We start from the raw sequence: 17,543 nt of genomic DNA on the forward strand, positions 1-17,543 counted from the left end.
GAGGTCATTAAGTCTGGTTTATTTATATCATATTATACAACCACAGAAATAACTGTATCTACCAACCAGGGAAGTCTCAAACTCTTAAGTCAATTATAAACATAAATAATACAATACATATTTTATAAAAATACATGTTTCATAAAAATGTTGACACAAACCCCTTAATAGCCCATGAGTAAACACTACAGCAAGAATAAAGAAAGATGAAGAAGACTAAAGGCCTAACACTAGCTTTAAGATAAGTGACTGGCATGGAGTGAGTGAGCGTCACGGTGACACTAGACATGCTGACCTATGAAGTAGCCATTTAAATGTCGATAGCAGGAAGTGGATTTTTGTTTGTTTGGTTTTTGAGATCCGTACGTAGTACCTGACTCAGCCTCTACAGTGCTGAAATTACACGTATGCAACACAGCAGGCTTTGGAAAGCTTTTTTGACAAAAGGGGAGAAAATAAATATCTGAGGTTCTGCAAGCCAAGTAGCAAAATTTAATCCAAATATTTTCTACTTTATGTTAACTACAGAAAAACTAAATTTAGCTTGTCCAAAACACATAGAGCCTTTCTCTATGTAGGCTGTACTATGGTAATCACTGCTACATGCAGCCAACTGGGCTGAAACTAGACTTTTAACTGCATTTATATTAGGCTAAAATGGTTACTTTCAAGATACCGTGACATTAGAAAATGATAAATGGAGTGGCTGAGGATGGCTGTGACTACTCCTACCACACACAGAGTTGTGGGTCCAATCCTCAGCGCTGTAAACAGTGGCTAAAATGTAAGGCTGTGATGGGCGAGAGGGATGCACATGAGTGACAGAGACACACTTTTAGTTTGATGGTAAATGTAGGAAGCCATGCAATTGTGGGTAAAATCTGAGATGACCACCAGAAGGCCCTTCTGATAGCTTAAAATCTCCTGTTTGAGTGGGATTTATCCCTGGGCCTTGCCCATAGGAGGCAAACATTCTTCCGATTTAATGAAAATTGAAATGCCTTGATGTTGGCCCTGGAGGCTGCAGTTGGGAAAACTTGACAGGACAAATCTAATGGGAAGAAAAGGGGAACCAGGGAAGACAGAAGAGGTTCCAGCTAAGATGGGAGTGGTAAAGGCCAGAAAGGAAGATAATCAAGAGTAACTGACCATTAAGAGCAAAAGGAAAACACAATGGCGGTCATCATAGGCTTCATCTTTAACATTGGACCAGTTACAATGATTTAAAGACATACATACACACATAAAGATTCAATTTTCTGAACTGGATACTTTTATTTTGTTCACATATCAAAACCAGAAGCCCCTTTATTCAATACACCTTTATTTACACTGTAGACTGACCGCACAAAGGGCTAGCCTGAGGTCCATGACAGTGCTATTATTCTGCTGAGGAATAGCATTGTACTCACAGTTCACAACAGTTACCTTGTTCCAGAACCCAATTCATTAATTCTCTTAATCACCATTCGATACACATTTTACAGAAAGAATCAATGACAGAAGGGATCCTCACCCACTTATGTCTTACTGTGATGGTAAGGATTTATGAAAGATCTATATCCTATGTAAGTTTTCTACACTGCAAGTTTTCTACTCTGCAATTCTCCTGCTTAAGGAAAAAATAAGGATGATGGATTAGTTTTAGATGTTGGTAATAATCCATACAAAGTATATGTCCAAGAGACCCTCCTGACCAGAGCCTGGTAGAGGTTCTGCCCATTGTGCACCGTCTCATAATATTTTATTAGGTAAAAAAGAAGGATCACCTTAAACAGTAGCTAATCAAAGGAGTTACTGTGTTTGCTTTGTTTTTCTTTTAGGACATCTCATACCCTTTTTCTGCTTGAAAATAGGAGAATTCAAGAAACACAGGTCCGTGAAAGGGTCCCCTCTTCTTAGCTTTCTGTAAGTAAAAAGAGAGAGAAAAGAGAGTGAGGGAGGGAGAGAGAGATTGAGATTACATGATTACAAATATACGACTTTGAAGTCAGCACAGGATTATTCTAACATTATGCCAGTCTTACGCTCAAGTATGATACACTCATGACTAAAGCACTGTCTTCAGTCCTCCCAGGAGGGTCATTACAGATGAGTCCACACAATAATACTCACGAAGCGAGTGTTGGCTCTTTATAGCTTTTGATGGTGCTACACCTGCGTTTAGTCAGAGACACTGCTGGGCTGTCTTCACGCCGTTTTGGAGGCAGAGAAAGCTTCCTGATCTTCACTCTAGGACACTGCAGGATATTGGTGACATCCTTTAGGCTACAATGAGGTGACTCTTGAGTCTCAGGTGGGACACCTATGATACAGTATTTATTAAATATGGACCAGTGGATAAAAACCACAGAAACAAAACTGTGCTAAGTTACATATTGTAAACACAAAAAAATATCTGGCACTTCATAATTAGTGATTACAAATCTTTCTATTGCCTTTTCTTCCTTTTAATCCAGATAATGTAGAAACTATGACAGACAAAAAGAAGTGCTAGCTACAACAGGATGTTTTACTAAAACTCAAAAGCTTAAATGTTATGAGTTGGTTTAAGGCGAGACACTGCATTTTAGTCACTTTAATACTTAGAATCATTAAGGCACTAGTCTCATTCAACACCAAAGTTTGTAACACTGTTGAAGGCCCACTGACCACAAAGGTCCTTCAATTCATTCCATTAAACACACAAGAACTCTCAATCAGTCCGTGAAGACCAGGATAAAATGTGTTCCTATTGGTGCTAATGTTAACAAAATTCAGATGTTTCTCCCACCATAAACATCAAGTTCCTTCCATCTCTGAGATTTAGGTTGCTCTTCTACAATAAACATCCAGCCAGGTTCCTCTATCCCTGATATCCAGTTGCCTCTTAAATCATAAACATCAAGGTCCCCTATCTCAGAGCTAAATCTATATTGGGAGCCAGGTACCTATGCATAGTGAGAACACTGTAAGAAAATCTCCAATGGAATAAAAAGGAAAACCTTGATAAACTAAAGCAGCCACAGTCTACAGAATATCTTGGTTTAAGTCTGTCCTCTTAACCCCATCAATATATTCAATTCCAATATTAATTGCATAGAGTACCTCCAAACATCAGGATTAGACCAGCTGCTGTATTCTAGAATAATGCTTCACAAATTTAAGTATTTATAACCACAGGCAAAGTTCTAACAAATTCTAATTCAAGAGATAGGATAGAATCTGTGTTGATGGTTGTTTTCTGGTAATGCTAGAAGTCTGGGGTCAAACTACTTCAGTTTCTTTTCAAAACTTCTTATTTTCAAAAGAACATAAAAAGTAACAGTAATTCACTGAAAGCCTATGTTACTCAACTTCAATAATTATCAAGTTTGCCAGTTTGGTTCAACTCTATCATCATACTGGTTTTTTTAAAAACATTTATTTATTATTATAATTAAGTACACAGTAGCTGTCTTCATATGCACCAGAAAAGGGTGTCAGATCTCATTATGGGTGGTTGGGAGCCACCATGTGGTTGCTGGGAATTGAACTCAGGACCTTTGGAAGAGCAGTCAGTGCTCTTTCCCGCTGAGCCATCTCACCAGCCCCATCATACTATTTTTACCTAAGGTAGAGCAAACAGATTTATTAAGAAAAAGAGAAACAGCTACTGAGAGTGGAAAGAATACCCATGATATATTGTTTAAAAACAGAATCTTGCAAGCTACACTGCTCAGCTGTTCCACTAGGAAAGTTTCATTGTTCAAGTTTTAATATCTGGGTTCAACAAACTGAGCAGGCTGACTGAGCTGTTACAATGTGACAACATTTTGGAGATGATAGGACCTGACAGCATGGAGCTATTGCCACAGGAATCCTAACTCCCAGAGTCTTTGCGAGTAGGTGCAGGCTGATGACTAACACGGATCCACTTTGATAATAGAAAAGGAAGAGTTTCTCAGCCAAAGTTTTCAGCACAGATGAGACAAGAACTCTTTGCTCTCATAAGCTCACCAACAACTAGAAAAACAAGTTATGGTTCCTAGTAAATTAAATATATAAGTCTATTAAAATGAGGTTTTATTTTTCATGAGTGTAAAGTTTTTTTTTTAAATTCAAACCAACCACAGCAACCCTGTCACACTACTCCGAAGCCTCCTTTGCTGATAAGAATCCAGTTTGTGGGAAGCAATACTCCTGTAAGATTCACTACGTCAACAACACAGCCGCATTCCATTTTCCGCCCCCTACTATTTAATCAGGCTGTAACTTCCCCTACAGAGAGACAGATGAGAAGTCTCTAACCTCCTCCAGAGTAACAGATGGTAGGTACAGTATCTAAGATTACATCCACATCAGGGGCAACCATTTAGCAGAAACATTCAAAACACAGGCAAAAAAGCACCCTGCTTACCAGTAGGAGCTGTAGATGGCAGCACCGTCATCTTTTTTCCATCTGGGTACTGAAGTCCTCTTTTAGATCGAGGCCTGGTAACTGGTCTGTCTGACTCTGTGTAGTCTTGCAAGCGCTTGGAAGGAGGCAGGTAGAGGTCATCAGACTCATCCTCAGAGGTACTGCATTCGAGGTCACTCACTTCTGAGTTGCTGCTGTTGGTTTCTTTGTTGCAGCCATTGTTCATTTTTTGTCGGAAAGGGGTGGGGTGGACCGTCCCTTTTAGATTAAAATCGTAAGCATCGAAGGAACCAATACCTCCATCCAGTGTGGTAGGGGATAAACCCTGCTTATCTTTGCCTTTGTTTCCCTTACTCCTCAATGAGGATTTTGATTTGCATCTCTGGTTGGTTCTTCTTTGCTCTGCTCTTCTTTTTTGTGCACGTTTATGCTTGCTTTCTATTTGTTCCGGTTTAGATGATAAAATGGCTTCTGTTTCAGTAATCTTTGCTGGGTTAACCAGTCTAGAACATAAGTTAACTGGGTCTTTGTTCCACAGACAAACATTTTCAAGTCTATGCAGGGTTATGGTTACTTCTCTACATCCACTTCCTTTAACTTCCGGAGACTGTGCCACTCTTGGACTGGCTTTACAATCCTCCAAAGTCGTGGAGTGGCTTATATTACTAAAATCTTTCCTTAAGTGGCGACGGATAGATATAGTTCTGGGTAAGACTTCATCAGTAGACTCAACTTCACCTGAATCAAAATCGCAACCCCAGGTCTCTGGAGTAACAGCAGGACTTGGTTCTGACCATTTAAAAAACAAATGAGAAAAACAGTATTATGCTTCAGAAATCTGCATTCCAAGAACATTAGAACTCAAAGTTGCAGCAGTTATTCAATAGCTTCTCTGTACTTCCTATACATAAATAAAGACCTGGACAGCTCAACATCCATTTACTCCTCACTGAACAACAGACAGCTTACATCAGCACTTAAAAATACTGTTGGAATGAAAAGCTAGATGTGTGTAGCTCATACTTGGAAGACAGATGCAGCTCAAGTGAGGTCCAGCTTGTGCTACACAGCTCTAGGACTGCCTGGGCCACAGAATGACACACTGTCTCAAAATAAAACAAGAATTGAAGTCTGGTGCCAGCCTTTAATACCAACATTTAGAAGGCTGAGGATCACTTTTGAGTTCATTGCCAGATGTACATAGTGAGATCCTGTCTCAAAAGAACAAAACAATACCCCCAACATAAGCAAATATATACTCATTATGCATACATTTTAAGAGGGGTTTTATGTGCTTCTTGTTCCAAGGTTTAAAGAAAAAGCCTTTCTGTTTAATCTGTGAACACAGAGGAAAACTTCAAAAGTCTGAAGTAGGAAAATATACGGAAGCTAAATTAGTTTTTCAAAGTGACTAAGATTTGGATAATTGCTAATTAGGCCTTTCAGATAAATATAACCTGTATTTATAGAAACAGGAGGGTTTTCATCTGACTTAGCTTACCAAATTTCATCAATGCTGTGTACCACTTAGTACAAAGTGGTGTCCTCTCCATTCCTTCTGGTCAGATGTTTTATTTTCCCTGAGGCTACAGAAAGTAGATTATATTCCTAGACTGCAACAGGGTTAACTAAGTCAATTTATGTAAAATGCTACAGCAGGAAGCAGTTGGTTTCAGCTACAGATACAACCACAATTTCTTCTTATAGACTGGGTACAATCAATCGATGTGTTGGTGTTGTTTTTCATGACAGGGTCTCAACTGCGTACTCAGAAGACCTAGAACTCTTAAGCCTACTGTTGTACTGTGCTAGCTAGCTTTATGTCAACTTGACACAAGCTAGTCATCTGAGAGGAGGAAGCTACAATAAAAAAAATGCCTCCATAAGATTCAGGGAAGGTGAGAGTGTGGGGTGTTTTCTTAATTAGTGATTGATGTGGAAGGACCCAGTCCACTGTGAGTGGTGTCATGCTGGGGCTGGTGGTCCTGGGTTCTTTAAGAAAGCAGGCTGAGCAAGCTATGAGGAGCAAGCTAGTAAGCATCACTCTTCCATTATCTCCGACCTCTAGGTTTCTGCCATGTTTGAGTTCCTGAATTTATGAACTATATATGGAACTATGAGTGGAAAACAACAGCAAAAAAACCTGTACCAGATTACTTTTGGTAATGGCATTTCATCATGGGGTAGTAACCAAGACACTCAGCCTCCTGAGTGCTGGGACTGCAGGTGACCTATGCCTTATATCAGTCTACGTAAGACAAAGTTATGTGGAACAGAAAAACAGACAAGTAGACTTAAAAGATAAAAAGAAGCTGGGCGTGGTGGTGCACGCCTTTAATCCCAGCACTCGGGAGGCAGAGTAAGGGGATTTCTGAGTTCGAGGCCAGCCTGGTCTACAAAGTGAGCTTCAGGACAGCCAGGGCTATACAGAGAAACCCTGTCTCGAAAAACAAAACAAAAAAAGATAAAAAGATAGAAAATGAAATGAAATTAGGTTGCTTATCCACAATGATCAATATTTTTAGATTTTCTAACCTGACGTACCTGTGGTTTGGTAGGGACAATCAGTTTCTTCAACAGCAATTTGCCTTAAAGAATAACAATGAAAAACAGAAATATCAGCAATTATGTCAAAAGAAATTTAGCATTTTCCCAGGCTATAAGTTTGCTACTGTATCATTTCAAAATTCTAGTCCAAATCCCCACACACTGATGATGTTGCTTACATGAGGCCTGATATACTTTTTCTTTCTCAACTAGTATTAACTCTCACTGAAAGAAACAAATCAAGGTAGATAGTGCGTTCTGAAAATGTGACATAATCCAATCTCCCGTCACAGTAGGGACAGTCACTGAGCCCTTCAGACCCTGGCGTCCCTAGTAGGGCTCTACTGTGGTATATGCGTTAATGTTGTCAACTAGAGCCGCTTCTCCTTTACTGTCTTCAAAACTTCCACTAATTTTTGCTTCATGAACCAAGTTTTCTTCCACTTAAAACCTGTAACTGATAATTTGTAATTTTATTCTTTGTAAAAAATGTACACTTTATGTTATAAAAATTAAAATATAGGTTTGGTAATAAAGTAGAGGGGACTAATTATCTTGAAATCTAATAAAAATCTGATTACCTTGTTTCATCTAACTTCATTAGTCAGATCTTAAAATCCAACAGTTTAAAAAGGACTAAAGCTACATAGTGACCTGTGGGGCTAGAAATGGTACTATGGCTTCTTCTGTAAGAAAGATAGATTTTAACAGGGCTAACGATACTGTCTATGGCACTCACTCTTGGCACTATCTGCCAAGATCTGGAAACACTGTCTGTCCTAACAGCTCGGGAGGGAGTGGCTCCTGGCACAGTGGTACAGGCCGAGGGGCCACACACCCTGCGACATGCACAGCACATGGGCAACCTCAGCTCTGTGGCAGCACCACCAAGGCTGAGGTCTACGCAGAATGAAGCCATATGCTATAGCTTTCCTGGTTTTTTGGTTTCAAGTCAAGGTTTAGCCATGTAGCCCAGGCTATCTTTGAATGTCCTGTATCAGTCTTTTAAACACTGGGATTACAACTCAGTGTGATATTCTGTATTTTATCTAAAGTTTTGGATCTATAGCTATACTTGTTAGTCAAACTCACTAAGTGGTCTAATTAAAAGCTGGATATTTCATACCAGCAAATAGAAAAATAAGTTTTCTCCAATCAAGTTTCTCTAGGTATATTAACTACACGCCAGGGCAGGCTCCACACCTAGGAGTGGTGCCAAGCACGGAAAAGACTCAGTATATTTTTTATTTTGTTTTGGCTTTTTTTTTAATTGGTCTTTTGCCTGTTCTGATTTTCATTTTTGTGTTTGTTTTCTTTTTTTTTTCTTTCTCTTGAGAGAATGACCATAATGTTGGTTGGGCAGAGAGGATCTAGGAGTTTGGGGAGGGGTAAATGATCAAAATACATTGCTTGAAAAAAATGTTTGATCAAAAGAGATGGGTATTTTCATATATATATATATATATATATATATATATATATATATATATATATATATCTCCATAGTTCATGAAAGAACATTAAAAAAAAAAAAAAAAACCCAAAAACTAAAAACCAAAACCAAAACCAAAACCAAAAGTAAAAGCCGGGCGGTGGTGGTGCACGCCTTTTATCCCAGCACTCAGGAGGCAGAGGCGGATTTCTGAGTTCGATGCCAGCCTGGTCTACAAAGTGAGTTCCAGGACAGCCAGGGCTACACAGAGAAACCCTGTCTCGAAAAACCAAAAAAACCAAAAACAAACCAAAAGAAAGAACATAAAATCTATATAATCAAAGAGAAGAGATCAGCATATGAATCTGGAAAAACAGAACTAATCAATGAGAGGTGTTTTGCTTTATTTTCTTCCTGCTAAATTGGACAGTGTTTAGGACTGGAAAAATATTCTTTTTAATAATGACTCCTTCCTAAAATGAAAATATGACACACATAAAAACTAGACTGAAAGAAAACAGTTAAAAGAAAGTTTCTAATTCTTAGTCATTAAAGCAACTAAACAAAAGAAAAAGACAGCTCTAATTTTCTATATACAATAGTATTTGAGTATCAAATTCTCTTAAGTATACTCCCAGTAGAAAAAGCCTCAGACTGTGGACACAAATAATGTCAATTTCCTTTAACAAATGGATCAGTGTTAATAGAAACAATAATGAACTTGGCACTCACTGTAAGGTCTTTGCTGACAAGTCCCTGGTCGTATTGTCAATGCTGGAGACCACTTCTGAGGGACGTCCTTTCCAGTTCTGTTAATATATTAAAACAAAAACACAAGTATGTACTGCTATGAAGTATGCATATGTACTCTGCATTATTAATGTATTGTTGAATGAACAAATACATTTGCTGACAGTCTGCAGCACTGCCATGTAGTTTCAGGAACTAGGGTTCCAATAGCTGAAACATCATACTCTGCCTCTTAAAGCTTATATTTCAGTGTATACCACACTCTGCCTCTTATACGTTATATTCCAGTGTAAGCCATACCCTGCTTCTTAAAACTTATATTCCAGTGTACACCATACTCTGCCTCTTAAAGCTTACATTTTAGTGTATAAAGAGAAAATGTAAAAACGATTTAGCAAGATAGGTCACAGGTAAAGACAGTTGACATGCAAGCCTCGTGATGAGCTGGATCTGTGGAACCCAGTGTGGAAGGAAACAACACCTGGAAGGTGTCTTCTGACTCTCACATGCACACTGTGGCACTTGTGCCTCTCCTCCCAATGAAAAGAAGACACATGTCTGAGTTTTACACAGTGAAAAGTGCTATGAAGGCAACACAAGAACGAATTGAGAGCAACTAAAGTCGAGAGCTCTATGGCACAGGGATGCTGACCTAAAATAGAACTAGTCAGCTGTTGGACGAGCAGGAGGAAGAGAAAGCAGGGAAATCAGCAAACGCAGAAGTTGTGAATCAGGACAAGTCCTGATAAGAACATAGGCCAATGTGACTAAAACACAGAAACTGAGACCAGTGGGAGGTGTGCATCTACTAGCCAGCTAGCAAAGGGGCAAGATAGGAAGGTTAGTCTAAGTGTGATGGAAACTCATTTAAATATTAAGTAAGGCAGTAAAATGATCAGCTTTGAAAAGATCACTCTGGCCCATATGAAGCATGACTCAAAAGGGACCCTGAGTAGAAAGGGTTAAGAGATCATCAGAGCAAATGAAGATAGGAGACTAGGTAGGTCTGGAGCTGGGGTTCTAGTGGTAAAGCCTGTGGGATGGCTCCACTACATGCAGAACCGGAGGGGTCTGTGGCATATTCATAGTTAAGCGAGCTGCCAAGGAGTTTCTGTCAAGGGTTCTATCATTCTCAACATTGAGTAGATGAGAATACTAGGAAAAGAGGAGTCCAACCACGTGCAAGGATTGAATGTGGATGGGTGATGGTCGGAGTGAGTGAGCAGGCTACTTCACTGAGATGAGTATCAGTTATGGAGGAAGAACTGGGCACAGCTTAATCTTAGCACTCTGCTGCTGAGGCAGGAAGAAGATCAGTGTAAGGCTAGCTGGGCTTCAGCCTGAGTTCTGGGCTTGCCCAGGCTACAAAGACAGACCAGGCTTCAATAACAACCGACCAAACAGGGAGAAAGGCAGAAAGAATCAATAACAACCGACCAGACAGGGAGAAAGGCAGAAAGAATCAAGAACAACCGACCAGACAGGGAGAAAGGCAGAAAGAAGTGCACAGCTTCCTTCAGAACTGGAAAGTGGAGTTGAGCTTTGTAGAAGTCTGTTTGAGATACTTTCTAAAATCAAGTAGTAGCTCTGAGTGTATACATCTGCATCGGTGTTTAGGCTTTGATATTTGAATTTGATAGTCTCCAGAAGTCAATTACATAACCATGGTAGGATTTAACTTGTGCTCGGGGCAACAAACACTTACAAATAAAAAAAAACTGACAACACAGAACAGCAGGAATGTAGGAAGAGAATGCAGGGCACGTCTGGTGGAAAGAAAATTAATGGATCAATACTTTTAAGAAGAAAGACTGCATATCCCTACAAGGTTAAGAAACAAGGGCAAGCCAAATGGCAGCACACAAGTTTTGGTGATCGTGACACAGCAACAGAGCACATGGTTTAAATGAGATAGGGTTTATTATACAGACCTGGCCAGCCTAAAATTAAACTCCCTATGTAGACCAGGCTGGGGTTGGCCCTTACAGAGATCTGAATGCCACTGTTTCTCCAATGCAGGGGTTAAAGCTATGAATACCATGCTTGGCCCCCCTTTTTTATTTCCCCATTTTTTTTTTTGAAGTTTTTTTGGGGGGGAAAAAAAAAAAAAAAAAAAAAAAAAAAAAAAAAAAACAGATGAAAACCTGACCAAGAGTGGTTTTACCTTGAAGGCAAGAGTTTCTACAGACACTACACCTCTTAACTATAATATAAATATATCACATATAAAATATAAAGATTTACTATAAAACATAGGAACTACTAGAAAATGGTAGTACAAAAGAAACATGTTTTAAAAACTTCTCTTCTTTGTCTATACATTTTTAAAACATTATTTACTTATTTGGGGGAAAGGCACGAGGACAACTTTTTTTGGTGGGGGGAGGGGGTCAGTTCTTTTTCCACCACGTTGAGTCCCAATGACTGGACTCAGCTCATCAGGATTGTATCAACGGGTGGCAAACCCAATGATGCCTTTGGCTCCAAATTTTCACTTTTTTCCACAATTACTTTTGCAGCACTGAGGACGAATGAACTCAGGACCTTATACATTCTAAACAAGTATTCCACTTCTGAGCTACAGACTTAGCCCAAGAAAACCTTACACTAAAACATCTCAACCTGCGCATGGCAGCACTTAGATGGCTGAGGCAGGAAGACTTTGGGGCCAGTCTGGTCTACACAGTGAGTTTGAGACCAGCCTGGTCGACATATTGAGATCTTGTCAGAAACAAACAAAGAAACAACGTTAAGCTCTCTACGACTGAAAAATCAACCTTGAGCACTGAAGCACAGGTATAGGATGGCTCACAACAAGTGATCACATGCATGCATGACAGGGGAAAAAGCAAAGCACCTTATATTAAATGCTAAGTGTATATCAGCAACTAACTAGTAACAATACACTTTACTGAAAATCATCAATAGATGGCATTGAAGGCACGAGAATAATAGAATTTCCCCCCCCTACTGTTTTGAGGCTTATGTCATTAAGTAGTCACTGAATACTGGTTCTTCTAATTTCAGCAAAAACTCTGCGAAGTAGGGGCTGGAGGTATGGCTCAGCAGTTACAAGTGTGACAGCTCTTTGGGAGAACCCAAGTCTGGTTTCCAGCACTTATTTCAAGTGGCTCAAAAATGCCTGTAACTCCACACCGATGAGGATCCAATGTCACTCTGGCTTTCATGTGCACACACACTCACATACATATACTCGCACCACTCACATACATATACTCACGTGCACGCACACACACACACACACACACACACACACACACACACAATTAAAAAGGAATTGTTTAAAAACTGGAAATCCATGGGGAAGATTCAGAAACCATTAGGTTTACCCTGTAATAACTGAAAAAGGAGGAGAAAAGATTAAGTGTTGAAGGAAAACAATCTTTAAAAAGTAATTGGAATCTTAAGAGAAAAGTCATGAAATCATACATAGGCTTCAAAAGTCTCTTCTAGAGATGAGGTCTCAGTGTGCAGTTCAGGTTGACCCATAACTTGGATCTTTCTGAGTTAGCAAGCATATTGAGTTCTGGAATCACAAAATCGCAGGTATACATGACACTCAGGAAGAAATAGCACCTTCTAGAAAGACAATTGTCTTCTATAACGTCTATATACACATTATATGTGAGGGCACATATATGTATGTTACTTATTTCTATATAACACCTAATGTTATCCTCTGAACTACACACACACACACACAGAGTAAATGAATATAATGAAGTATTTTTTTTAAAAAGTGACTCTCCGAAGAATACTTAGAATATTTTCCATATCTAAATCTACATAAAGCTGAACTGCATAGAGCAAAACTACACAGAACAGTTTTGTACTGAACATACCTGAGCAGTTTCTTCACCTTGTCGGGAAGTTAGCTTCTCTTTCAGTGCATACAGCTGACATGTGAGGTGGTAGCATTCTCTTCTCAGTTGCAGGATGATATCCTGTGCTTCTCTCACTTTGGATTTTTCATTTTCCAAAGCCAAAACTAACAACCTGTTGTTATCTTGGTAATATCTCAGTAGTGTAGAAGTGTTAGCTATAAGATAAAAATTTCAGTTATTAAGCCTCAACCTAGAAGATGAAGCAGAGGCTAGAGATCTCTCTCAATGGCTAGGAGTGATTGCTAAGAAACCAATGAGGCCCACAGGTCAAATCCCCTAAAGAGCCAGGTGTGGTCCTGCACACTGGTGACTCTATCTGCTGTGGCGGGACGGAGGGAAGGGAAGGAGGTGTTGAAGGTGTGTGGAGACAGGAGGATCTCTGGGGCTTGACTGGCTGCCACGATAGTTCCTTGTTCAGTGAGAGACCCTTTGCAGGGAAACAGGGCAGAGATTAATAGCAGGACTCCAGAACTTCTACTGCAGCAACACCCCACTGTGCTCCACACACAAAGAAGAACACACACTACACACACAAATGCCACACTTTCAAAGTAAGACTGCTGGAAGAAGACAACACATAAAAATCTCTTACTGGGTACTTGGCTCGGTGCAACAATAAAGGACTTGCGTTTCCCAATCCCCGCCAAGGTTTTATTCCTTTTTTCTTTCATTCGATTCTTAATGTCTTCGAGGGTATCTTGAAAGGACCTTTTCTGACACCTTTCCATAGCCATCTTTGTCTCTGAATTAAAAACAAAACAAAAAAACCAATGAACACTTCTCAGATATTTTTAAATATAAAATTTAAGAAACAAACACAGGTTGTTCATCAAGAAGGGATTACAAAAGACTAAATTGTAAACTTACTTCAAGAAAAGCAATAATTTTGATTTTCAGCTTAGAAATATTAAGTCAGGTGTTGTAGAATAATTCAAGCTACTAAAAAGGCTAAGGCAGGTGGGTCATAGATTTAAGCTTGGGCTACATAGTGAAATTCATCTAAAACAAAACAAAACAACAAGAAAAAAGATGTTAGAATCAAGCCATCATAAGAAAAAAAAAATCCTATAAAATGTCATTCATGTTTTTGCCATAACCTTATCTTCTACTATTTCATAGGAAAGTATTAAATAACTCCAGAAAGTATCAATTATTCATCTTATAGTAAATATTCATTGGAGGCGTACAACATTCTAGGCTCTATGGGAACTTATTATTTTGGGACAGGATATTGCTGTTCCCCAGTCTGGTTTTGAACTTAAGAGCTCTCGTGTCCTTCCTACCTCAGCCTCCTGAGTAGCTGGGACCACAAATGTATGAGCCATAAACAGGCTTACTTTTCTTACAATGTTTATAGCCAACCTTTAGTGTTTAGGATTACAGTATTAGTTCAGAAGCAATATATATTCAGAACCCATATATAGGGTTTCTGTTTGGCAGCTTTTCTCTAGTAATTTGGGGGCTGAGAAAACATGTATTCATGTTAAAAACAGTAGCGTGCTTCAAGCAAAACAGACTTCCTGGTCTCAAAATTGTAAACTGTTGCCAACCACAATGTGTGCATATAATTGTCACCACAAGAACTATCTTGATTCATCTCCTCTTAGTTGTTTTCTTGAATCTCTTCTTGAGTATTCTCACCAGGACTTATTTTCCTCCACGCATAATGAAGCCTTAAATTGGTACTGTATATCTTATCTAAGCCTTTATTTCTACCAATGTATGTACGATAGATTGAAGAGGGGAGTTCAATAGAATAAATGCAACGACTTCTTATAAGAACGGGTGGGTCACCATCAAGTTTTGAAAGTTTGCACAGGAGGCATCTGAGTGACACACAGAATGAATAACTGATGGAGTTTAAGTTAATTACAGTTTGTTTGCGTGCGCGAGCACAGTGGGATGGAAATCGGGCCTTGTGCGTGCTAGACAGTGCTAGTCAGCGAGAACATCCCCTCCTCCGGCCCTTATCTAAAAAGTTTTTGCTACTTTGATTGAGCAAAAGCCCTGTCGATTTGGGGGTGCTCGCTTTCGCGAGCGGAACGCGTCGTCCGGTCGGAGAGATACCTCCAATCCCGCCGCCCGTACTGCTCCGTACCTCGGGGCCACTCAGGTCCGGACGAGCAGATGCAGCCTCCCGCTCCGCCGCGCTCCGCAGCTACCGCCGCCACATTCGAAATTCTGCGTTACGCGTATCCATTGGCTGGCTGGATACCGTCACGTGACACTCCGCCCCGCCCTTCTCCGTAGACGCAGCGCCCGGCCCCGGGGATGGCGTCACGTGACGTACCTGCGCACGCGCAGCTGTGGCTGGGGTGGGGTAGAGGGGGTGGAGTCAGGTTGGAATTAAGGCCTTGGCTTGGCGTCTGCCTTCCTACGGCCTAGAGGTCTAGCGACTTTGAGACTGGGTCTTGTCTGGGTGCGTCCCTGACTTCCTGTTAGGCCTGGGGTGTTGACGCAGGCCTGAGAGCCCAGCTCTCAGAAGACTGAGGCAGGAGAATGACGAGTTCGAGCACGAAAGATCCAAACAAATCCTGGCGTGGCTTGTCAGGGCGCCCAAGGCCGCGCAGCTCTTGTGCTCCAGGGCGCGCCCGTGTGGCCAACGTCCATCCAGCACGTTTAGCGCAGGCTCAGCGAAAGGACAGATGTGAGAGACTGGGCTCTCCAGGTTCAACCCGCAGGCGAGATCTGCGGGTGGGCCTGGCTGATTGAAGAAGAAACGTCAAGTGACAGCCCGATCCTGTCCTGTGCATTTACTGAAGAGATTTACAACCGGCTGCGCTCACCTCCAGAAGTCAATTCTAGTGCAGCAGCCGTGACTGAATTAGGTCATTTTGTACAGGAAAGGTTAAGGGACGCTGCTCAGGGCTGGGATTCGTTTTTTAAAGTGCTTTCCCGGGAACAATCTAAACTTCTTTATCAGTTCCTGATAATAGTCAAGGAATTGGGTTTAGCTATGCTGGGAAAAGTTCTGCACGCTTACACATTAGGCAGCGTTACTGGATAGTTCTTAGGGCACACAAAATGGGAAGGGGAAGGTGGCAGCAGGGAGTCCTACCACAAGAAATTTGGAGCCTCGACAGTTGAGTGATTGCTTCATAAGTCATATCCTTGGCAGATGTCTTGAGCCATAAGGTAGATATACGTAGTCAATATAACAAAAGTTATATTTTACTATGCTGGTCATCACACAAGGTTCACACTCTTAATTTCTTAACTAGGGCCCTAAGATTATCGTTCCACGGCTGCTCATTTATGGCTCTCTTCTTTGTTTTCTGTTTGTTTTTGTTTTTGAGACAGGGTCTTCTTGTAGCCCAGGATGACCTCTAACTCCTTACGCTGTAGAGAAGTCTCTCTGTGTACCTTTGACTTGGAACTCACTATATATTTGAGGTTGGCCTCAAATGCAAACAGATCCACCTGCTTCTGCCTCTTGAATGATAGATTAAAGGTGTGTACCACCATGCCCATCTCCTAAAAATGTTTGGTTTTGGTCTGTTTATTTGGCATTCAAAAAAAAAAAAAACTGGTTAAGGCAGGTTTTTTTTTACACAGTCTGAGCAGACTTCAAATTTGTGATATTTCTGTGATGACCAGGAACTCACAGAGATATGCTAGCCTTGCCTCCCAAGTGCTGACATTAAAAAAATATTTTTTTAAAAAAAAGATTCCTTTGGAAATGTGGATATGATCCAGATATCAAAAGCTTTTGCTGCTCTTGCAGAGGACCTGGGTTCAGTTCCGAGCACCCATGTCAGGCAGCTCACAACCACCTCTGACTTCAGCTCCAGGAGATTTGATGCCCTCTTCATGGGCACCTGTGTACGGCATGTGGCATACATGATCAAAGAGAACACATACATATATACAAAAAATAAGAATAAAAACCCTTTGAAAGATTCTTTAATACCATGTCATGTGCTGTGTATTAATTCGAACAGCATACAGATGTTAGAAACTTGGTGACCAAAAGTTTTAAGGCATTTGTCAGAACCAAAATGCAGCAAACTATCAGATCATTTTGGTACCCACTTATATTGGCTTAGTCTTTTCCTTTGTTGAGCAGTCCCAAGCTGTGGAGAACCTATATAAGTGTACAGTAGACAGACAGGCTGGGGAAAGTCCTACTTTTTAGATTGCTTGTAGCTTTCATCTGCATGTTTTAGAAATGTATCTTAACCAGTTGAAATAACGTATTAAACCTCAGCATCCTTGCTGTATACTTCTATTTTAGAGGGTTGAATTTCTCAGCCTAGAGCCAAGAGTGTAAGTATTTAATTGAATTTACTGCCTGTGGCAGTTTGGATATGCTTGGGCTATGGGAAGTGGCACTATGAGGAGGTATGACCTTGTTGGAGGGAGTGTGTCACTCTTTAGGCAGGCTTTGAGGGCTCCCAGGCTTAATTGATGCTGCTGAAACAGTCTCTTTCTGGCTGTCTTCAGATCAAAATGTCGACCTCTCATCTCCTCCTAAACCATGTCTGTCTGCAGGCTGCCATGCTTCCTGCAATGATGATAATGAACTGAACCC

General features: G+C 40.5%; 1 protein-coding gene across 1 annotated transcript; it reads right to left on the reverse strand.

Moving 5' to 3' along the window:
* Positions 1–1,255: 1,255 nt before the first annotated feature.
* On the reverse strand, positions 1,256–13,746 carry Sgo1 (shugoshin 1). The gene is made up of 7 exons (XM_029470905.1): positions 13,605–13,746; positions 12,971–13,167; positions 9,090–9,166; positions 6,923–6,966; positions 4,379–5,167; positions 2,116–2,305; positions 1,256–1,906 (listed from the first exon to the last, which is right to left on the reverse strand). Exons 1-7 carry the CDS (start codon positions 13,744–13,746, stop codon positions 1,795–1,797), a joined length of 1,551 nt encoding a protein of 516 aa, XP_029326765.1. The 3' UTR covers positions 1,256–1,794.
* Between the last annotated feature and the right edge of the window lie 3,797 nt (positions 13,747–17,543).

This window comes from Mus caroli, chromosome 17 (genome assembly GCF_900094665.2).
Source record: "Mus caroli chromosome 17, CAROLI_EIJ_v1.1, whole genome shotgun sequence".
NCBI lineage: Eukaryota > Metazoa > Chordata > Mammalia > Rodentia > Muridae > Mus > Mus caroli.

Excerpts from the sequence above, each read along its gene's own strand:
- Sgo1 (XM_029470905.1), bottom strand. The coding sequence starts at position 13,746 with ATGGCTATGGAAAGGTGTCAGAAAAGGTCCTTTCAAGATACCCTCGAA. Across the intron at positions 6,967-9,089 it reads TTGTCAGCAAAGACCTTACA|GCAAATTGCTGTTGAAGAAA; the intron begins GTGAGTGCCAAG and ends TTATTCTTTAAG. Across the intron at positions 5,168-6,922 it reads TTGTCCCTACCAAACCACAG|AACCAAGTCCTGCTGTTACT; the intron begins GTACGTCAGGTT and ends TTAAATGGTCAG.